This window comes from Hemicordylus capensis, chromosome 3, assembly GCF_027244095.1.
Source record: "Hemicordylus capensis ecotype Gifberg chromosome 3, rHemCap1.1.pri, whole genome shotgun sequence".
Classification (NCBI taxonomy): Eukaryota; Metazoa; Chordata; class Lepidosauria; order Squamata; family Cordylidae; genus Hemicordylus; species Hemicordylus capensis.
The window spans coordinates 250,818,593-250,843,168 of NC_069659.1; the positions used below are offsets into that span (position 1 = coordinate 250,818,593).

The 24,576-nt window shown below is 42.5% G+C and overlaps 1 protein-coding gene across 1 annotated transcript; it reads right to left on the minus strand.

The window, feature by feature from the left end:
* Positions 1-263: 263 nt before the first annotated feature.
* On the minus strand, positions 264-23,625 carry LOC128350578 (vertebrate ancient opsin-like). Its single transcript, XM_053308979.1, has 5 exons — positions 23,259-23,625; positions 16,495-16,705; positions 16,291-16,408; positions 11,753-11,992; positions 264-686 (listed from the first exon to the last, which is right to left on the minus strand). The coding sequence occupies exons 1-5, from the start codon at positions 23,623-23,625 to the stop codon at positions 456-458; spliced, it is 1,167 nt and encodes a 388-aa protein (XP_053164954.1). The 3' UTR covers positions 264-455.
* Between the last annotated feature and the right edge of the window lie 951 nt (positions 23,626-24,576).

The window sequence follows — 24,576 nt, forward strand, 5'->3', positions numbered from 1 at the left end:
ATTTTAGGGGCAGGCTCCACAGGCGGGTTTGCCACTGCCTTGGCACCAGAAGCCACTCGCCTCCTGCTGCTTCTCATGTGCAGCCAAGACCAGGCTTGGCTGCCTTAGCCTGGTTTTGGCTGCATGTGAGAACAGCCTCAAAGGGTTCAATGACTGGAAGTGGAACCAGTCACACAAGCTAAAGATCTTATTTTGGTGGCAGCAGATGGTTAGACTGAGGGCCACCTGCGACCAAGCACTTCCAAATGCCAGATGGTGCCAAATTAATGCCAAAGCATGCTTATTATAAACGCTTGATGATGAACACTGAATGGATATAGAGAATACATAATTATAACAATTGGCGGAGTATTTTCTGTATTTGGCCTTGGCATTCTTGTTGGCTGCCATGTTGTACAAATAATGGTAAACGACGAAATGGTTTGGAGCTCTATCAACCTCTTGAAAAGCTGTTTTCACACTGGGCGGACTTTGTTTTCTGAAACGGTTAGCTGGGCAAAAGAAGGGGAGCTGCTGTGTTCATTTTCACTTCTCTGATTGAAGACAGCAACATGTGCTGCTACTATGCACATCTCTCCACAGTTTTTGTTGTGGGTTAGTGTTGCCCTCTCAGAAGCTGGATTCACATTGGAGTCTACAACATCTTGGTTACTGCATCGGAACATCTGGATTAGACACTTCCGGAACTGGAAATGAAAGAGCCATTGTGATTGTTAATACACATATATTCCCTCTATGTATATACAAAAGCGTCACATTATCACATAAATTAAAACTACAGCCATGAGAAAAAGTGGGAATGCTAATTTCCTCTGCATAAGTCAAAATAAATTGCTTTCATAATTTAATATTTAAAAGGAAATGGCAATTATTGTCAATTATTGAGTCAGAAAAACACACTCTTAATTCTACTAACTAGGAGTCCTGATATTAAAATATCCCAACAGTGTATTATAATTTTGAAGAGAGTGGGAAAATCCTACTGATAGATTGATACAATTTCATTTAAAGTTTATTTATAGCACTAAGGATTTAATCTGAGTAAGGACTCCACACTTTTCTGTCCTACTGCATGGTAGACCCAATATAATACTATTGGCTCTATCAGTCCAAAGAAACATCTTGTCTTGTTTTGACTGGTAAATTATTATTGTTTTTGTAATTAATTAATTAATTTTAATTTATTTCATTGTTACTGCAGTGCTATGTTTCTTCCATGAAAAATGCCCCCGCCCAATTTTTTAAAAACCCAGTGACTCTGCAGCCTTGGGAGGGTGGAGCAAAAGCCCTCAGAGTTATTAGCCCTCAAGGACATATTTCTACAAGCAAACAGGGTTTTTGCAGGAAGAGGAGAGAAACAAAAATCACATTTCCATCTCCCTCCTTACGGACTGTGCTGGTGGCAAGCCTTGAGTGCAGCTAGTCTACCACCCTCCTAAGGCTGCAGAGGATGTCAGCTAATGAGGTTGTTCTCACAACCAGCCCCTACCCGGGTAGGACAGGGCTAGCCCAGGTAGGGCTGGATGTGAGAAATGCTGGATCACTCCAAATCCCACCATTGCTCCCTTGGGTAAAGTAAAGGTAAAGTGTGCCATCAAGCAACCACAGGGCTCTGTGGTCACCAGGAGTCAACACCAATTCAACAGCACACTTTACCTCTCTTGGGTAGCCCTACCTTTTAACGTGGGCTTAACGTGAGGTAGAAGGACATGCATGTCCCTTCTTCCTCACTTGCCGGTGGTCATGTGCATGATCAGGCTGCCAGCAGTGGTTCCTAGCAGCAGGTAGGTAGCCCAATGCACCACATGGTACCTTGTGGGATACCTGGTAGCCTGGCTTCCTTCCCCGCCCACCCCCCGCCACTCCAAATCACCTCTGGGTTCACTGCAGTGTCGATCATGTGGAAGTGTATGCAGCAGAGCCCAGAAGCAGCTCAGATCATGTGGGGGAAGACAGGTAGGCTCCTGCCTTCCCGTCAGCCCTCCCCACATTGGTCATGAGAACAATGTTTTCTTAAAACACAGAGAAGCATTTCTTGGTGGTCTCATGTAGACTGGCATTTCATAATGGAGTGGCATGATACAAGGATTTTTCAAGCAGTAGAAGAAGCATGAGAAAATGTGCTCTTGTGCAGTTTTGCTAGCTAATAATAGCAATAGCAATAGCACTTACATTTATATACCGCTCTATAGCTGGAAGCTCTCTAAGCGGTTTACAATGATTTAGCATATTGCCCCCAACATTCTGGGTACTCATTTTACCGACCTTGGAAGGATGGAAGGCTGAGTCAACCTTGAGCCCCTGGTCAGGATCGAACTTGTAACCTTCTGGTTACAGGGCGGCAGTTTTACCACTGCGCCACCAGGGGCTCTTGGTGTAGGCTAATGTAGGCTATGGAACTAGGTTTTCTCAAACGGGTATTGGAATGTTTTGAGGGTATGTGTCCTTTGCATACTTATGTATGGGAAGACAAAAAGTCTTCTCTGGTTGTAAAATATATAGGTTGGCTAAATCCAGTGCCCAAAAATATATTTAATTCAAGATATCAGTATATGAGTGGTAATTAAACAGATATGAAAGATACAGGGCAATAGTGTGCCTTCATATTAGGACATACAACAGGAATATAATTATGTAAACATGTGCTGCATTAAATTATTATAGCTGAAGAGGAAGAGTAGATATGAGTAAAATTGTTGCATTCTCCATCACATTCACACAATCCAGTGCATGGCTGACAGAATAAACTTACCTGAGCCATGTGATTAATTCTCTAAATTCTGTTTTGCAAGCACAACGGGTGAACTCTGTAGAGCTTAAAGATTTCTGGTTGTGTCATCCACAATGCCTCCCATTGCATATCAAAAGAGAGCATGCAGTCCCAGATAAAGGTAGGTAGCTGATGATGCGTGTTCAAAGCCTGCTCCATGCATGTCCAGGCACAAATACTGCCCTTTTTCTATATGGAGGCAAAGCATCTGCAGTAGCAAGAATCCTTTCAGCCTTTCTTGGTGAACAGGTATCTCCTTGCTTCCTTGTCAGTGGTGCACCCACTTGTTCAGTCAGTTGGCAGTATCACATGTTCCCATGAACATGAAACAATAGCCCTATTCACAGATTAAGGATATGCACACAACTGATAGGGCGGGGCAGGGGGTAAGGGAGGGATGGAACTACCTTTCTCCCAGACAATAGCAATAGCAATAGCACTTACATTTATATACCGCTCTATAGCTGGAAGCTCTCTAAGCGGTTTACAATGATTTAGCATATTGCCCCCCAACATTCTGGGTGCTCATTTTACCGACCTCGAAAGGATGGAAGGCTGAGTCAACCTTGAGCCCCTGGTCAGGATCAAACTTGTAACCTTCTGGTTACAGGGCGGTAGTTTTACCACTGCGCCACCAGGGGCTCAAACAATGGTTGTTTCTCCCTTTGGTGCACTGCTGCATGCTTACATGATCTGTGCTGCACCTAGCAGCGCAGATCAGTGCAGGTCAGGACAATGAGTCCCCGCCTCAGATAATCTCACAATGCACTGCACGATGAGCACAGTGCATTGGGGGATTCACCCAGGAGTTGGGAGCTCTAGGTGCCCAGCTGTGTGTATGCTCAGGCTGGGTGCAGCCCAAGCATACACACAACCCCGGCACCAGGGTTAAGGGTGTGCTGTCATGCTGGGCAGAAGGGCAGTGCTGGAATCGGGATCAATCCCAGCACTCCACCCATGCAGCCCATCCCAGGACTGCCCTAGCCTGGGTTAGGCTGTTTGTGTTGAAAGGCTTGTTATGCTCCATGCATGTTCAGTAGTACACCTCCTATCTGTAACCAGCATTTGAGGTCTGAGGTTCACTTTTAAGATGAATGCATGTAAAGTCATTCACACTAAAACTCGTACATGTATACAGACGACTGTATGCACATGTAACATAATGCCTGCACATGACTAATGACACTGGTGAAAGCGTGGAAGAATATAATCATCTCTGAGTTCTCAACTCTAAGTGGGTTAGCAAACAGGTCAATGTGCCTTTCTTTCCTTGCTCCCATTATGGCACAATATACTGGCACAGCTGTGCCAGTACTGTTAAGAGGAGGAGTGTTTTCTAGGGATGCGCACAAACCAGTTTGGTGCCATTGGTGGGGGGAGCAGCGGGTGGAACCTTTAAGAGGGAGTACAGCAGGTCCTTACCTGTTCTGGCCGCCTCATGCAGCTTCCGGCTGCAATAGTACTCCCCACAACCACCCACCACATGGCATCAGCATGCACATGGCCTCCACACATGTTCGGAAACCATATGTGTGGCCAGCATGGTGTTGCTGACCAGTTGCCTTGGTCCTTCAGGCTGGAGAGGGATGTATCCAGGGAGGCATTTAACAGGTGCAGCTTCTCCAATCACTTCCTAGAGATGCCCCTGATGATTTTCTGCCTGATGCATCTTTGATCAAAGCAAAATGTGGGTGCATGGAGCCTTATTTCTAAAGCCATCATCATATATTTTATTTATTTATTATTATTTATTTACACAGTCGGACAGGTGTTATTGACTGGTTTGTTTCATCCAGACATCGAGTCCTTCCCAAGGACCTGGGATAGCTGAATTTTATTATCAATGCTGTTGCTGTTATGATAGGTATCGTCGCAGAATATAGGCTGTTCCCAGTAAAGTTGCTTTTTGTAATTGACTGATGATGATTTCTGTGGTCCCTATGGTGCCGAGATGCTCTTCAAGTTATTTTGGAATTGCACCTAGGGTGCCAATTACCACTGGGATTATTTTGGTCTTCTTCTGCCACAGCCTTTCAATTTCAATTTATAGATCTTTGTATTTGGTGATTTTTTTCTATTTCTTTTTCTTCTATTCTGCTATCCCCTGGTATTGCTATGTCGATTATTTTCACTTGTTTTTCTTTCTTCTCGACTACAGTTATATCTGGTGTATTGTGTGGCAGATGTTTGTCTGTTTGTAGTCGGAAGTCCCATAATATTTTTACATCTTCATTTTCTTCAACTTTTTCAATTTTATGGTCCCACCAATATTTGGCTACAAGTAGCTTGTATTTTTTGAAGATGTTCCAGTGTATCATCCCTGCTATCTTGTCATGCCTTTGTTTGTAGTCAGTCTGTGCGATCTTTTTACAACAGCTGATTAGGTGGTCCACTGTTTCATCTGCTTCTTTACAAAGGCGGCACTTGCTGTTTGTTGTTGACTTTTCAACTTTTGCTCTTATTGCATTTGTTCTTAGTGCCTGTTCTTGTGCAGCCAGTATTAAACCCTCTGTTTCTTTCTTCAAGTTGCCATTCTTAAGCCATTGCCAGGTCTTGGTGATGTCTGATTTTCCACTTATATTGTGCAAATATTGACCATGCAGGGGCTTATTTTCCCATTTTTCTGCTCGGTTCTTGACTTGTTCTTTCTTGTAGGCCTGTTTTGTTTCTTTGGTGTTGAATAGTTTCGCGTTCTTGACCATTTGAAGTGCATCTTCTTCACTGTCCCTTATATATTCTTCAAGGCCTCTTTTCTCCTCCTCTACTGTTTGATAGACTTGCAGCATTCCTCTTCCACCTGAGCTGCGAGGGAGGTATAGCCTATCTACATCACTGCAGGGGTGCAGAGCATGATTGATGATTCATTATTTTCCTGGTCTTACGATCTAGCGTCTCTAGCTCTGCCTGGGTCCAGTCTATTATTCCTGCAGTGTATCTGATAACAGGTACAGCCCAGGTGTTTATGGCTTGTATGGTGTTCCCGCCACTGAGTTCGGACTTTAGGATTTTTCTAACTCTCCTGATGTATTCACTAATGTTATCAGCCTGGAGAATGCCCAAGTATCTGTAAGGTTCTTTCTCTTCCAGGTTCTTGATGTTGCTTCCATTGGGCAGTTCTATTCCTTCTGTTTTTGTTATTTTCCCTCTGTTCATTATTAATGCAGCACACTTGTCTAGTCCAAACTCCATTGCTATATCGCTACTGAATATACGGACAGTGTTTAGCAGTGATTCGATTTCTCACTGGGACTTTCCATACAACTTCAGATTGTCCATGTACAGCAGATGGTTGATTTGACTTGATGTTTTAAATGTTAGGTATCCGAAGCCTGTTTTGTTTAGTTTTTGCAAAAGTGGAGTCATGGCGATTGCAAACAACAGAGGGGATAGTAAATCCCCTTGGAAAATGCCTCTTCTAATGCTAACCTGTCCAAGTGTCTCGCCATTGATTGTTAACTGTGTACTCCACATGCTCATTGTTTTTTTTAATAAATATCTGAATGTTTGTTCATTGCCTCACACATGGATACTAAAATGTTTAGAAACAACTGGTGTCAGCAACAACATTGATTTATTATTTGTTGTTTACACAGTCAGACAGGTGTTATTGACTGGTTTGTTTTATCCAGACATCGAGTCCTTCCCAAGGACCTGGGATGCCAGAATTTTATTGTCAATGGTTATAGGTATCGTCGCAGAATATAGGCTGTTCCCAGTAAAGTTGCTTTTTGTAATTGGCTGATGGTGATTTCTGTGGCCCCTATGGTGTTGAGGTGCTCTTCAAGGTCTTTTGGAACTGCACCCAGGGCACCAATTACCACTGGGATTATTTTGGTCTTCTTCTGCCACAGCCTTTCAATTTCAATTTGTAGATCTTTGTATTTGGTGATTTTTTCTATTTCTTTTTCTTCTATTCTGCTATCCCCTGGTATTGCTATGTCGATTATTTTCACTTGCTTTTCTTTCTTCTCGACTACAGTGATATCTGGTGTATTGTGTGGCAGATGTTTGTCTGTTTGTAGTCGGAAGTCCCATAATATTTTTACATCTTCATTTTCTTCAACTTTTTCAATTTTATGGTCCCACCAATATTTGGCTACAAGTAGCTTGTATTTTTTGCAGATGTTCCAGTGTATCATCCCTACTACCTTGCCATGCCTTTGTTTGTAGTCAGTCTGTGCGATCTTTTTACAACAGCTGATTAGGTGGTCCACTGTTTCATCTGCTTCTTTACAAAGGTGGCACTTGCTGTTTGTTGTTGACTTTTCAACTTTTGCTCTTATTGCTTTTGTTCTTAGTGCCTGTTCTTGTGCAGCCAGTATTAAACCCTCTGTTTCTTTCTTCAAGTTGCCATTCTTAAGCCAGTGCCACGTCTTGGTGATGTCTGATTTTCCACTTATATTGTGCAAATATTGACCATGCAGGGGCTTATTTCTCCATTTTTCTGCTCAGTTCTTGACTTGTTCTTTCTTGTAGGCCTGTTTTGTTTCATTGGTGTTGAATAGTTTCGTGTTCTTGACCATTTGAAGTGCATCTTCTTCACTGTCCCTTATATATTCTTCAAGGCCTCTTTTCTCCTCCTCTAATGTTTGATGGACTTGCAGCATTCCTCTTCCACCTGAGCTGCGAGGGAGGTAGAGCCTATCTACATCACTGCGGGGGTGCAGAGCATGATTGATGGTCATGATTTTCCTGGTCTTACGATCTAGCATCTCTAGCTCTGCCTGGGTCCAGTCTATTATTCCTGCAGTGTATCTGATAACAGGTATAGTCCAGGTGTTTATGGCTTGTATGATGTTCCCGCCATTGAGTTTGGACTTGAGGATTTTTCTAACTCTCCTGATGTATTCACTTCCAATTTTTCTTTTAACTTCAGTGTATGCAATGTTATCAGCCTGGAGAATGCCCAAGTATCTGTAAGGTTCTTTCTCTTCCAGGTTCTTGATCTTGCTTCCATTGGGCAGTTCTATTCCTTCTGTTTTGGTATTTTCCCTCTGTTCATTATTAATGCAGCACACTTGTCTAGTCCAAACTCCATTGCTATATCACTGCTGAATATACGGACAATGTTTAGCAGTGATTCGATTTCTCACTGGGACTTTCCATACAACTTCAGATCGTCCATGTACAGCAGATGGTTGATTTTACTGGATGTTTTAGATGTTTGGTATCTGAAGCTTGTTTTGTTTAGTATTTGTGAAAGTGGGGTCATGGTGATTACAAACAATATCGGGGATAGTGAGTCCCCTTGGAAATAGGTCTCTTCTAATGCTAACCTGTCCAAGTGCCTCGCCATTGATTGTTAACTGTGTACTCCACATGCTCATTGTTTTTTTAAATAAATATCTGAATGTTTTTGCTGACACCAGTTGTTTCTAAACATTTTAGTATCCATGTGTGAGGCAATGAATCGAAGGCTTTCTTGTAGTCAATCCATGCAACACTTAGATTTGTTTTTCTTCTCTTGCAGTTTTCTAAAATCATTTTGTCAATCAGCAGCTGGTCTTTTGTGCCTCTGGTGTTCGGGCAATTTCCTTTCTGTTCAACTGGAAGCTGTTTGTTAGTTAATAAGTGTTGCATCACTGCATCTGCTATTATTCCAGTTAATAATTTGAACATGGTTGGCAGGCAGGTTATCGGTCTATAATTACTTGGAACTGCACCTTTTGCTGGGTCTTTCATAATGAGATGAGTTTTCCCAGTTGTTAGCCATTTCTCAATATCACCGCCTTTCATAATGTGATTGAACTGTTTTGATAGTTGTTTATGAAGGCTTGTTAGGTGTTTAAGCCAGAAGCTTAAACACCTAACAATAGATTTATTAAATGCCTAACAATAGATTTACACCTAACAATAAGATTTATTATTATTATTATTATTATTATTATTATTATTTCAGAATTTGTACAGTCTGGTAAACTGTACAAAGTCTTTACAACTTATATGGTGCAGAAATTAAGATAGGCACCCTAACTTGCAATTTCCTTTCTTTTTAGAGGACAAGTGAAAATGTAAAGCAGCTTAATTCACATCTCAAAGTGAAGGTCTTTGGATTACTGATACAGTCTATAACTAGCTTGGTATAGGTAATATATGGTCATTGCTATAACCAAAACATTGGTGCTAACTGTCCATATGAATCACTGGTTTCAGACTTGACAAGTAGTATCAAGAGGATGCAGAAACAGCCGTGTGTTAACTCCTCATGAGTACAAGTTTCAAGCACTGCTGCATTAGCAGTTTGGTTGGCTGTCATTACAGTTGTGTCATTGGTGGCAACATATTATGAATGCAGCTACATAATTCACCAACTCTCTTGACATATATTGAGAATGCTCTTCTTTGATCTTCTTTGGTAGTGGAAGTCCTGCCAGTTCTGTAAGATAGTAGGGGGGTGGAAAAAAATGTCGTCTGACACCTATCTATTTTTTCTTTCTTGCCACTATTTTTGAACTGTTCTCTAAATTTCAATCTGATACCACATCCAACCATCTAATTGTTTCAAGCTGTCTTATTGTGTAGCATACAAACATATATAGAAAATACTTCTGGGAACTCTTTGACATTCCAGGTTTCCAAGACTGCACCACTACTGATCCACCATACCATACTGCTAACTGGGCAAAGAGGCACCTTTTTAATGTGGTGCTTCTCTTTATTAGCCGGGGAAGATTAATTGGCACTATTCACCCCCAGCACAATACCTCCAGGGACTGTTGCTGGTATCTGTCTTATGCTTCTTTTTAGATTGAGAACCCTTTGGGGACAGGGAGCAATCTTGTTTGTTTATTATTTCTCTATGTAAACCGCTTTGGAAACTTCTGTTGAAAAGCGGCATATAAATATTTGGTGTTGTTTTTCAGCCTTCAGACTTAACTGGATGTTCCTGCTGTCTGCAGGAAATGGCAGGGATAGCTGGTTTTCATGTCCAAAAAGTTATGTGATGATGTGAGACAGCTGATATATAGTTGTAAGAAGGGCTGTTCCTAGTACAGGGAAGATGGGCCCTGGCTTGTGTACATGTTTCAACTTTTTTTGTGTTTTTGAACATAGGAAGCATGTGGTTACAGAGCATTTCTAGAAATGGTGTAGCTCAGTCTTCCCCTCTGTAGTGCAGTCTAACAATCTTGCATTCACAGATCATTGGTATGCTTTCTCACTGGTGTAATAAATGTATGGGGGAGTCTTGATGGCAGATTCATCCACCTTTTTCTGTCTAGAACAATCAAAGCATGTTTTTTCTTCTACAAAAGATTTTCTGCCTCAGAGTATTACAAAACTTCTGAATGTATGCATAGAACTACTGATTGGTTAGTGGGGATTATTGATGGTGTTGTAGTGCCTCATCAAAAGGGGTGTAGCCCATGCACTCTTCAAACTCTTTCACAATGCAATCAACTTCAAGACTAGAAACACTTCAACAGCAAAAGTCTTCAAGATTTGATGCACCTGTCTGCTTGATGAGCTGGCTGCTTTGTTCACACATCTGACATAGGGACAGGAAAATGACAGTTTTCACAGGAAATCTGTGAAATCTGTGAAATCACAGGAGAATGTCAGTTTTTATTCTGAGTGAAAACTTCCCTTCCTGGAAGCTTTTTGCTAGACCAAGGTGACCCTTCAACCAGTATGTGTGTGTGTGTATAAGGGCAAAAGGCTTAATAGTTCCACATACACTATTTTCACTGTGTTTCAAAGACACCAAGTCTTGTCTTGGCATGGTAGCCATCAAACACAGTGAAGATTGTAGAGTATGTGGAACCATTAAGCCATTTGCTCCAAGGTATTTACATACTGGTTGAAACTGGATGTTCTCTGCACTCTCACACAAATAAAAAAGAGAAGTTTCCGCTCAAGAACTAAGCTGTAGTGCAGCATTAGAGTGGTGCTTGGACTTGCTACGCCATCCTTCAAACAATACTAAAGGATGTGTTGTGTCATTTGGAATGCCTTAGAAGCTTCTTGTTGCTATCTGTAAAGTGCAATTGCTGTCACTTCATGAGCATGTTGGATTTGATGTACATGATGCACCTGGATGAACAAGGCTACAGTTTCAAAACCTGTGAGATTTGCATTCCTGAAAGCACAAGTCCACCCACTTTCATTTAACCACTGTCCCAACAGCAGCAAAGAAGGCCATTTTAATGTGCCATGCCCCCCACATATGGCAAGTAACATATCTTCAGATGGCAAGTAAGATATCTTTACTTTATCTGGCAGTGCCCACTGTATTTAAATGTGCACTGGCTCCATATGGCTACAGTTTTGCAGCTCTATAGTAGAATGTGTTCAGCACATGGCCAGATCACCAAAATCAGTGTAGATTTTTTTTTTTTTTTTTGGTCCATAAACAATTCTGTATACTGTCCATACTGTGTCACACCACTATAATTGAGAAATTAGAAGGTCAACATACCTAGTTGGCTCATTACCTCCTAAATAAGACTCTCCTAAAAGGGTGAATGGATAACAATGTTATTTGTGTTTCTGCAAACCACGAGAGCAACTGCAATGCTAAAGCACTGCAATTGATTTTTAACAGGATATTCTGGAGTTGAGAGACTCCAAACTGTAGCCAGAATCTATTATGTATTTAAGCTGAATTAAGTACAGCAGCCAAAATCCAAACAAATGTTGCACGTGACCAATAACATTTTATGTGTGCAATGTGGGGTAACCTTTTGCTGATTACCCTTGCCTTTGCAGTCTTCTGTGTTTCCTGAAAATATCCCTGAGGGTTGTGGGGCTTTCAAGGACATGAGGCACAGAAGGAAGCGGGATTAGTGAAATTGCCCCTCCCCTATTGCAAGATGAAAAATTGTTCAGCATCCAGAATGTTAGTTTGGAGATCAGCCTACATCCATGATGTTAACAAGGAGCAATCACTTAACACATATGTAGATGGGGAAGCAAAAACAAAGAACATCCCTATCATTTTGGATATAACACAGTTTAAATATCAAAAAAGAAGACATACAGTACCTGTTTGTTCATAAAGACATAGATAACTGGATTGTAAACTGTAGCTGTCTTTGAGAAGAAAGCTGGGATTGCAGCAAGACGAGGATCCAGTTCAATAGAAGGACAGGCAGTAACCAGGATAGAAAAAGTTGCATATGGAGACCAGCATATTAAAAATGCAAGGATCATAACAACAACCATTCGAGTGACTTGTCTTTCTGGCTTCCTTGTGGAGCCTAATCTGCCTTGAGTATGTGAAACCTTGATGGAAAGGAAAGAAAACCAAGATCTCATCTGGTGTGCCAGCTAATTCTTTTTCCCCTGAACTCAACTGCAAGGAGAAAAACTGCAGTCAACATGCTGCAGAATGCAATGTCAGCATTTTTGACTTTCCGGGGATGTTGCACACATAAAAGCCAGTCCTAGTGAGGTTAAACATGAGCAAATCATGCAAAGGTTAAACAACTACTTAAGACAGCATGCAGGCACAAGAGCCTGTGGATGATTTTAAATAGCTGCACAAGGTATTTAAATAGCTGCACAAGTCACTAGAAACACTGAAGTTGCATTGTAACTTGTAAAACTTTATTTCGGTCGTAGACCAGCAATACAACAATATTAAAATAATAATGATAATAACAATAATAAGATGATAATATAAAATCAGACTACATTTATACGCATTTGGCATATTATATAACAATATTTGGCCACGATATGAATAACATCCGGATTAGGATTAGTGAGCAAATAGTTTAAATAGAAATCCTCTCCACGACCCGGAAAGTTTATCAAAAGTGGGGCAATTTGTTGGCGTCTTATGTCTCTGTAATATTCACAATGCAGTAAAACATGAGCAGTTGTTTCAACGTTACCAGATCCACAAGGGCATAATCTTGATGTGTAGAAGTTGCATTGTGCAGCATGTTGGCTAATACTGATACAGTTATGCAAAGCAATATTAAAATCTAGAGCAGTTAGATCTACATCCTGAAATTTAAGGAGTGGATGGAGGAGAAAGGATTATGATACCCCGAATGATGATGATAAATTGTGGTAAAACATCAAAATACTAAAAACAAGCAGTCTAATGTGTTTATTTAATCAATGTAATAACTTTAATATGATAAAGGTTTGGCATAGGTCAAGGGCCAATACAGCCCTCAAAATGGCATTCAAATCCCCCAAATCTATTTGGGTTGAATCGAGGTGATTCTCCTTGATCCCAAACTAGGCCCTCTATTTTGAGGGTGATTCAATTTGGGGTTGAATCTGCTAATCACTCTCAATTCAACCTAAATCGATTCGACGGAAAATCGATTTGCACACCTCTGTTACTGAGAAGAAAGAAGACAATGGTAGAGAAGACACTGAGTGGGCTATGCTTGCTGATCCACTGACAAATAACCATTAAGTTTTTAAAAGATTGTTGTAAAAGGTTGTTACCCTTTACTGGGCAGATGTTACACTTTCTTGATAGATTCTTGGAGGTGTTTCTTTAGAACCCTGACCTAATAAAAACATGCTTTACCGGCCCAGTATTGAATATATCCCAACGTTAAGTCAAAGAAACAAAATTTTATAATAGCAGATACAAAGAAAAGAAAGAAATGCAACACTTGGATGGTATTCTCATGATCTGTGGAAAGCGGGCTAAGGGAACTTAGCCCGCTTTCCATGGAGCGTGGGAACCACCGGGCTCACAGGTGAGCCTGGTTTCCCCAAAGCAGGTAACCTGCTTAAATACCCCTCCCCTTAAACAGGGTTAGTGGAGTGAGCACCCTGCTAACCCTGGGTTTTTAATCGTGTGTTCTGTAGTGCAGCTCCACATGGTGGCAACACATAAGGAGACACCCCCCCTGGCCGGGAGGCTGCAAGCAACTTCCTGGGCTCAGAGATCTCTCCAGCATGCCCCGCACACTCGCGCAGTTCCTCCTGGAACTTCCAGGGGCCATGTGGCCCCCGGTCCCCACAGCCCCCGCCGGCTCCGGGACAGAGCCGGCAGTCGTGTGGGTGGCCGATCCGGCTGCCCAGGGCTGCAATAGTGATCGTCTGCGGGGAGAGTGGGCTAAGCCTGCTCTCTCCACAAACCCCCTTCCAGCGAGTCTCACTGATCGTGAGACTCGCCTCTTTATTTATTTAGTCCTTGGCAGTACAGGATTAGCACAGCAGCAAAGATAATGGTATCTTAGTGTTGATATTTTAGTGCACAGAAAAAATGATATTGAACAGCAAATGCTGGTCAGTATCTCATTCAATGCAGTTTGTAAAAATGGCCCCATGACAGTCAGAGCACACACTGCATTTTACAAAAAAAAAGTGCAGATGCAGGTGGACTATGTAACACCACAAGACAACATTCCTCATCAAGGTTGAGGATCAAAAGCAGTACCACAGAAGATTGAAATCAAAGTTTTATCATTTTCCCTCATTTATCTGGGTAACTTTGACCCAACTGTCTGAGTGAAGGTTAAAGGAAAGTGTTCGTATATTAAACATATTTTTATTGTTCTTCCTATTAGGACAGCATTTCTGTGTGGCATGAAATGTGCCATCCATTCTTCCAGTCTCTTGAGAACTGAGTGGGTCATGGAGGGAGTTAAGTGGGTTAATGAAGGAAATGGCATCTATTTATCCTGGCAGGCAGAGGAGCAAGCAGAGAGGTCATACATCACTTCCAGAGTGTTTGTGTGATTTGGTTGTGGCTTTTAATATATTGCAAATATGTATTATTCAAGTTCAAATCGATAGCATCCCGTCAAGCCACTAGATTTTGTGTTCTGCCTGTGTAGGAGGATTTGGTTTCTGTTCAATCTGCATTCAGTGGACACAACTTGGGAGCAGCATTCTGCCATGTTTTGGCTGCCTAATTTCTAGCCTTGTATTGGCTCCAGCCATTGGCTGGAGCCAACACAAGGCTAGAAATGTCATGAACAAACAATCAGGGGAGTTCAAAATATTGAACTCTGACTGACTGACTGACTGACTGACTGATTGATTGATTGATTGATTGATTGATTGATTGAAATTAGGATCGGTGCAAACAGGTCTGACTGGAAAAGAGGTGAACACAGCACTGTGTTTACCTGGATGCTGGGAGCTGCCTCTGTCATCACCATCTCTCCTTTCCCCGTCCCAGGGCACCCAGGAACTTACCTTGGGAGGTGGGAAGACAACAGAAGTGGGGGAAGTTACAGGTCCCAGTGAAAGGTCTTTTCCAGCCTGGAGCTGGACTGGGATTTGAAGTTCCAGCCAGCCCTATGAGAAAATGATGTTCTGTGCACCTTTCCCAGAAGGAGGAAGGCAAATTAAGTGCTTTCTTTTCATTCATTATCATAATCTACATATGGAGGTTTTGAAGTCCCTAATAATTTTGGTAAGGTAGAAATATTTTCCAAACATTTTGATCCAGTTTGGTGCCATTATTTAATCTGGCTAATGGCTCAGTACCATCTCTTTTCAGTTGCCCCCTCCTTCCTTGAATTAGTATGTGCAGCTATTTGTTTATTTATTTGTTTATTTGTTTATTTTAACTCATCTGATATAATTCTACATACAAAAGAACAGTTGTTCTTATTTAAGTATCCTAATTATGGGGGGGGGGAATATGGCTGTAAAAAGAAACTGGAAATGACTGGGTAAAAATCTCTAGACCCTTCAAGCAGTTTTTTATGGACAGAATTTTATGGCCTGTCACCCATCTTTGCCCTCATCTTCCAGGTTCCATGAATACTCTCTCCTGAAGCTAGTGCAGCTGCTGCTTGCTGTATAAGGCAGGCAGAGTGCATTTGTCCAGATTCACCAGGCCCTGTCTCACCCATCAAGTGCCAGCATTGAAAAGGAAAGACAGGGGCCAGTGAATCTGGATGAATGTATACCACCTGCCTAATACAGCAAGCAGCAAGCACACCAGCATCAGGAGAGAGTTCATGTGGTGCCTAGAAGGTGAGGGGGAAGATGAGCAGCATCTGAGATGGCTTCTGATGGCCTTACCTCCCCTCATCAGAAGCTGGCACTGACACCACCCTTCTTTCCTCCACCTTCACTATAGGGGTGAGGTGGGACCAGTGGCAAGAGGCAGGTGGATGATGGGTTGAGGCAGGGTGTCCACACATGCTGCTTCATGGCACAATCACCGCCTGAGTCTGAGTCAGTAGCACCACATCATCTCATGGGAGAGCTGTACCTGGTTGTGGGATGAACTGCTCTGTTTAAATGGGAATCATGTGGCCTGAAGCATTATTGAGATCACTCAGGTGCCAGCATTAGGATGGCATTCCTGATAAGCATCCATCAGAACTGCAGGAAAAGTGTGAGTCAGTTGCGCATCCAACGTGTAACTGACCTGTGGTGTTGTTCAGACTGTACCACTTAACACTGCATCTGCATCCCATGTCAGCCAACCTAGGAAACTGAGCTCAGTTAGGCACAATCCAAGGTGTATACAATCTACATGACTAATTAAGAGTGTGAAGTTTGGAAACCTGATTTATCTAAAATTAGACCTTCTAACAAAGTATCACATCACTATGATTCCATATTTGTTTATTAGCACCTACCTTTCTAAGTTTCCGCATCAATTTTCCATAGGATACCAAAATCACCAATAAGGGCAGTATGAAGCAAGTGGTGAAGAATGTAATAATGAAAGTACGATCACTGTAGTCTCCAGAATACCTATAAAAATCACACAATGCATTGCAGTTTAGGTTCTCTCTGATTAAGACTGAGCAAATGAATGTCACATTTCTGAGTGGTCTTACCAGTTCGGTTCACACGTAGTGCCAATCTTGCTGGTGGTGTAGCTGCTCCAGCCCATCGTAGGAGGAATGGTCCAGATAAAGGAGAAAACCCACACAAAAGCAATGCCCAGAGCTGCATGCTTTCCCATGAGGTGCATGTTTCCCACAGGGCGGCAAATCACAATGTATCGCTCAAAGGCAAGCAGAGCAAGGGACCAGAGAGCAACAATTCCTGTAATGAGAATAAGCACTGTCAGCAAAAGAGGAAAAGAACCATTGTGGTGCAGTGAGTAGAATGACAGATTTTGTGCAGTTAGACCCAAGTTCAAGTTTGCATTCAACCATGAAGCTCCCTGGAGACTCTGAGCCAGTCAGTATTGCTCAGACTTAATAAGAAGAATATAATTATAATTATAAAAAATAAATAAGTAATTAATAAAAACTTCACTTGTTAGTCTCCCCATTACAAATTGTTCCCTGGCATCTCACAACAGAGGATTAAAATATGCAATAAAAACACATAACACATTAAATCATAACTTACAAAAAATGGAGAAAAGAAAATACAAAATACAATACAAAGCAGCTTAAAGACTCATTTTAAAATTAGTTAAAAATCAGATCAAATCTGAAAAACTTAATTTAAAAGGCCTGGGTGAACAAAAAGGTCTTTACCTGGCGTCTAAAAGAACGTGATGAAGCCTGGCGAACCTCACTGGGGAGGCTATTCCATAAATGGGATGCAACCACCAAAAAGCCCTCGCACTTACCTACCTCATAGGGGTTGGTGTGAGGATAAAAAGAGGAGCGTATGTATACCACCCTATACAGTACTTCTTGGAGGAAAGGTAGGATAAATATGTTGTAAATAAAATAACCATTCCACAACATGCACCAACCAAGAACATCTTTCAGAACATAACTGCTTTACTGCTTCAGCCCAGTGATCTATTTCTTTCTGAGATGAGTGTTAGATATTTGTTTGTTTGTTTAGCATATTTTTATACCACCCAAAACTTATATCTCTGGGCAATAAAACAAAATAAATGACAACAGAAAAAGTTAAAACATTACAACAATTTAAAATCTTAAAACAATGTTAAAACTATTAAAACAGTATTTGATTAAAAGCCTGGGTGAACAGATGCATCTTTAAAGACTTTTTTAAAGTCCTCAGAGATGGGGAGGCTCTTATTTCAGCAGGGAGCACATTTCAACGCTTCAGGGCAGCAGCAAAGGCCCATCCCCAAGTAGCCACCAGACAAGTTGTTGGCAACTTCAGACAGACCTCTCCTGATTATCTCAATGGGAGGAGGGGTTCATGACAAAGAAGACATTCTCTTAAATACCTAGGACCCAAGCCATTTAGGGCTTGATAGGTTATAATCAGCACCTTGTATTTTGCACCTTGTATTATCGACAGCCAGTGTCGCTCTTTCAATATGGGAGTAATATGGTCTCTCCGAGATGACCCAGAGACCAACCTGGCTGCAGCATGCTGGACCAATTGTAGTTTCCAGACTACATAAAACAGCAGCCCCACATACAGCACACTGCAGTAATCAAATCTGGAGGTTACCAGCCTATGTACTACTGTTCTGAGGTTGTCTATCTCAAGAAATAGATGCAGCTGGCATATCAGCCAAAGCTGATAAAAGGCACTTCTGGCCACTGCCTCAGCCTGGGAGACCAGGAAGAGGCTTGGATCCGGAAGCACCCCCAGACTGTATTCCTGTTCCTTCTCTAAAAGTGTGACCCCATCCAGAACAGGCATATCAAACTCATCGCCAGAGTTTCAACCCCGCACAATGAGTACTCCATCTTATCTGGATTCAGTCTCTGGTTGTTAGCCTTCATCCAGCTCATCACCGCCTCCAGGGAGGCATGTAAGGACGTTATGCCTTCTCCTGATAATGTTGACATGGAGAAATAGATTTGGGTGTCATCAGCCTACTGATAGCACCCTGTACCAAATCCCCTGATAATCTCTCCTAGCAGTTTCATGTAGATGTTAAACAACATCTGAGACAATATGGAGCCCTGAGGGACACCATACAAAAGTTCAGATTTTGAAGAACAGTCTCCAAGTGACACCATCTGGAACCTGCCCAAGAGGTAGGAGCAGAACCACCGCAGTGCCTCCCATTCCCAACCCCCTCAGATGCTCCAGAAGGATACTATGGTCAATCATATCAAAAGCCACCAAGAGATCAAAAAGACCAACAGAGTCACATTTGAGTACCCAGAATGTTGGGGGCAATATGCTAAATCATTGTAAACCGCTTAGAGAGCTCCAGCTATAGAGCGGTATATAAATGTAAGTGCTATTGCTATTGCTATTGCTATTTCCTCTGTCAATTCCCAACTGGAAATCATCCATCAGGCTGACCAAGTGAGTCTCCACCCCATAGCCTGCCTGAAAGCCAGTCTGAAATGAGTATAGATAATAGGTTTTCTCCAAGACTGTCTGGAGCTAGGAGTCCACCATCCTGTCAATTACCTTGTCCAGCCACGGAAGGTTGGAGACAGGCCTGTAGTTGCTTAACTCTGAGGGATCCAAGGCAGGCTTCTTCAGAAGCGGTCTAATATTTGCCTCCTTAAGACGAGGCATCCTGCCCTCCCTCAGAGAAGCATTTATAATCTCTATCAGGCCTTCTACAACAACTCCCCTGCTAGATAGTGTAAGCCATGTCAGTCAAGGGTCAGGAGAACAGGTGGTAGGCCACACGGTTCCAAGCAGCTTATCCACATCCTCAGGAGTCACAAACCAAAACTGATCCAGCCTAACCACACAAGAAAAGTTGGTGGACACCTTTCCATTAGATTATGCAGTAATTGTGGGGTCTAATGCAAAGGAAGCGGAAATCACTTCTTTGTGGCATATATTGCCTGAGCATAGATCTTCAAATGTACTCCATGTCACAATCTGTCGGATTCGAGTCAAGTTTTTTTCCAATTGGAGGAATTGGATAGACTTGCGCTCCAGGCTATCTTGCTGCTTCGGCCCTGTAGTTCTTCCATATACCAAAGAGTCAGTTTTGAAGCGGGTTGAGGAGGACGCTTAGGAGTGATTATGTCTACTGTCCTGTTGAGTTTGCTGTTCCAGTTCTCCACCAGGGCATCCACAGGATTGCCGGAAGAGCCAACACTAAATCCCTCCAAGGCTTCTTGAAATCGTATTGTATCCAATAACCTTATTGGGTGGACCATCCTAATAGGTTCCTCATATGATTGTGAGTCCAACGTTAATTTTGCACAGCCATGGAAAGTTGGAGACAGGCCCATAGTTGCTTAACTCTGAGGGATCAAATGCCTTCAGAAGAGGTCTAATGATTGCCTCCTTAAGACATTTATAATTGCTACCAGGCCTTCTACAACAACCCTCCCTGCCAGATAGTATAAGCCATGTCGGACAAGGGTCAAGAGAACTGGTGGTAGGCCACAAGGTTCCAAGCAGCTTATCCACATCCTCAAAAGTCATGAACTAAAACTGATCCAGCCTAACCACACAGGAGAAGTTGCTGGCCACCTCTGCATTAGACTGTGCAATAATTGCGGGTTCTAGGTCAACGTTGGCCCAAATGAGAGATATTTTATCCACAAGAACTCATTAAAAACCTCACAGCGGGTAATCGATGGTTCCAGATTCTGATTCAATGGAGGAGGGGCACATACTAGCCCTCTCACAACCCTGATCAACTCCGACAGACATGAACTTGCAGATGCAATACAGGCAGAAAAGAATCACTTCTTTGCTGCCTGAGCATAGATCTTCAAATGTAATCTAGTAGATTCTAGTCAAGTCTTTTTTTCACTTGTGCTCCAGTCATCTACCTTGCCGCTTCAGCTCCCGTAGTTCTTCCAAGGGGCTAGTTTTAAAGTTGATTGCTTAGGAGCTATCATGTCTAGTGACCTGGTGGGTTTGCTGTTCCAGTTCTCCACAGGGGACTGATGGAATTTCAAGCAGAACCAACACTAAATCCTTCCACTGCCTCTTGGAATCCTATTGGAGCCAACAACCTTCTCAGGTGGATCATCCAAATAGGCCCCTCACCCCTGCGGAGGTGGGACATGATTGTGAGTCCAAGCTTAATCAGATGGTGGTCCGTCGATGATAATGGGGAAATCACAGGAGTCCCCACCCACAGAACACCAACCTGATCAGAACAAAAGACCAGATCAAACATGTTTCAGTCTTAAGACCACTTGGGATAGGCCCATAGTTGTCATGTTCAATATGAACTTCTGAGCCATCCAGACAAATTGTTCCTGAAGTGAACATTGAAGTCCCCCACCACTCAAACCAGGGGAACTGCAACGCCAAGCCTGAGACAAAATCCATCAGCTCAGTTAGGGACTCTGTTGGGCTGTGGGGTGATTGGTACACCAAAATAAGTCCCAGTCTATCCCTGGTCCCCAAACTTAAGTACACACATTCAATATGGTCAGTCACTTTGACAGGGATCTTGGCATGGGAGGTGTTATTCTTATAGACCACCGATATTCCACCTCCCTCCCCACGTCCTCTCACCTGCTCCCACCTGCTCCTAGAGGGAGACGCTGGGACCAGACTGGGCCACCAGCCTCCTCCAACCAAGTCTCTGTGATACATACCAGTTTGACCCCTTCATCCATAATCAGATTATATATTATTTCTGATGTATTCTGGACCAAGCTGGTATTACACAGGAGCAAGGTGAGGCTCTGTGGGTACTGCTCCCCAAGCTCAAAGAGCTGGCAGGACAGCCAAAGGGGAAACAGCTATTCCATTTTTGATTTCCCTTCCCCTGTAATGGCCTGCTAACCTTACAACATTACAGCAGGAGAGCTGGTCTTTTGGTAGCAAGCATGAATTGTCCCCTTTGCTAAGCAGGGTCCACCCTGGTTTGCATTTGAATGGGAGATGTGTGAGCACTGTAAGATATTCCTCTCAAGGGATAGTAATGCTCTGAGAAGAGCACCTGCATGCTTGCATGCAGAAGGTTCCAAGTTCCCTCCCTGGCATCTCCAAAATAGGGCTGAGAGAGACTCCTGCCTGCAACCTTGGAGAAGCCGCTGTCAGTCTGTGTAGACAATACTGAGCTAGATGGACCAACATCTGGCTCAGCAGAAAGCAGCTTCCTTTGTTCCTAATGTTACTTCTTCTGTTCCCCACCACCACCTGAATAGCTGCCCCGCAGTCAATGAATACATCCCTGTCTCCCCCACTCCAGACAAACCGAGACACATTATAGACTAACTTCATTCAAGACTCAACAGAAGCTTTCTCAACAACAGCTTCAGCTTCTTCTTATACCATCATAAAATAAAATACTCTGCCCCCGACCTCAGTCCCACACCAAAGGCCCAGGACCAAAAGTTGGCCCCCTTTGGCAGCCAGCTTGGCCGGCTGCACCTCCAGCATACCCTCTTTCCTTATAAGCCCTAGAAACCCAGAATTTCACCTCTCACAGGAGACTCCAAGACAGGGCTGATATAATCAGTGCCCACAGGTATAGATGATCAGGCAATCAGGTAAGGAAGGGCATAACTCTAACTAAGGCAGCAGAGCAAGTGCCGAGCAGAGCCCATCTTCTGGCTGTCCAGGCCAGGGAAGAGGGGTGGGGGGCTGCAATGAATCTCCCAGGCCAGGCAGGGGAGACATAGATGGTGCTTCTGATATAGAGTACAATGTAACTGCTTTCAGCATCCTGGGGCAGAAATAGTTTGGTAGAGGACACCTTTCAAAGGCATGAAGCACCATATGTCCTACTATGCACATGTAAATATGGAACGCCCTTGACTTTTCTGCTGAAAACCAGTGTGATGTAGGGAACATTGTGTTAGACCTGGACTAAGGAATCCTGGATTCAAGTCCCCATGCAACCATAAAGCAGGTTAGTTGTGATCTCTAAGCCTCACAGAATCTTTATCAGAATAAAATGAAGTTATCAATCAGATCTCCATGGAAAATGGATTGACCCCATGCTGAATTGTGATCTCATTGAGGAAAGGAAGACATACAAAGACAGAATAAGACACATAGAGCAGAATAACTGTGCTGGAGTAGCCATCTGAACAGTACAGAAGCAGAGCAATTGACTGCTACATTTAAGTCAGGAATAAACAAATAATGACTGCATGATGAGGAAAATTACTCAGAGCTATCTTATTGAAATTGAAATTTCAATTTAGAAAGAAATTCAATAAATTTCTTTTAATTTCAGTGGGACAGCTCTGAGTAATTTTCCTCATCATGTCAGCCAGTGTTAGAAAAGCCAGCTGCAAGTGTCCTCAGAAAATATTAAGATTACTCAGATTTGGGGGACTGCAAAAAGAGCCATCATTGGGTGAACTGAGATGCAGAGTAATTGACCAATTAAACAGATGAAGTGCTACAGTTCATCAACTAAGAAGTTACAACACTGTTATTTTCCAGGGCGGTATATGTCAACATTATCACTTCAAGCCATAAAATGTTTACTACCAAGGTATGCCTCATTCATTCCAAACAGCATGCATTCAGATTCTGTAACAAATACTTTTCATCCCAATATTTTAAGGAAACAAACCTTTATTTAAAAAAAAAACAAAAACATGCGGTCCAGCATATGTGCTTTCATGTGGCATCAGGTATATGACAAACCTCACTATTACATAATTAATAGGGTAACAGCAGCTGCATACAAATGCAGCAATTATATCATGGCAAACTGTGTACACAGAGAGGTTCCTTTTTTCCATTTACAAGATACAAGGGCTGGTAATGGGCATGCAAATGCAGATAGAAATAACTTGCAGCTTACCGAAAAAAGTGACTGTAAATCCTTCCAGCACACATGCCCAGTGGCCCATATAGAAATAACCCTTCAGGTTAGTTGAAAAGCTGATCGTGCCCCCAATCAATGAGACAAGGAAATCAGCCACAGACAGGTTTACTATGACATAGTTGACAGGCTGCCTCAGCTGTTTGAATTTCAGAGTCACCAGCATGACAAAAAAATTTTCAGTCAGAGACAGGACCGTTACCAAGAACATCAAGGCAGAAAGAAGGTGGAAGTTCCAGGGTTCAATGAAGTCCACGGGGTGCAGGAACAGGTCGGAGGGCGAAGAACTTGTCAAAGGACCTTGAGCCAAGGAGTCATTTTCAAGTTCTCTCTTCGGTTCATCCATTTCTTGCTCTCTCCCACAGAAGAGCAAAGTGTATCAGGAAGTATTAGCACATCTAATTGACTGTGGTCCCCCACTCCCCGCTAAAACTGAATTTCTTAACTAAAGCAAGAATTTAAAACAACAACTCCACACTCCAGCATTTTAAATAAAACCTAGAAAAATAAAGTTCTGAATGGAAAGATGCTCAGGGGTTGCAGTGGGAGGGAATAAGTCCGAGCAAGTGAATCTGTGAAAAGCAATCTAGTCTCCTTCCTTTTCTCTCTTTGCAGCTGCTGCCACTGTATCCACACCCGCAATAGTAAAGGAGCAGTGGGATTTCTCTTCTTCAGTAGCAGCCAACAGCAATGGCCCTGGCTATATCTTTTCTAAAGGGGGGACAATGAGGCTCAGGGGGAATCCTTGCCTGCCTTCCAAAATGAGAAAAATGAGCAATCCCTTCCCTAGGAATCATAACCAGAGAAGTGTTCCTCCTTCATGTCTGCCAGCACTGCAAGCAGAGCAGCATGCCAGAGAGCCAGTCGACTTATTTATTGAACATATTTGTATACTGCCCGGGGAAATGACTTGCCTAGCAAGCAAGAGGCTGCTGATTCCAATCCCTGCTGGGATGTTTCCCAGACTATGGGACACACCTATATCAGGCAGCAGCAATATAGGAAGGTGCTGAAGGGCATATTTATTTATTTATTTGATTTATATACCGCCCTTCCAAAAATGGCTCAGGGCGGTTTACAATTAAAACAAAGTTGTAAAACAATGAAAAGCTAAAACAAATTAAAAACAATAACACAACAATTAACAATTTGAAAACATTTTAAAACACGAATTAAACATTGTCCCCAGACCCCAGCTCAAGAAGACACGCAGACTTAATATGGATGAAAAGGGCCACAACTTTATTAACTATTACACAGGCATGGCAGACTGGAACACCAGGTGATTAATCACCCT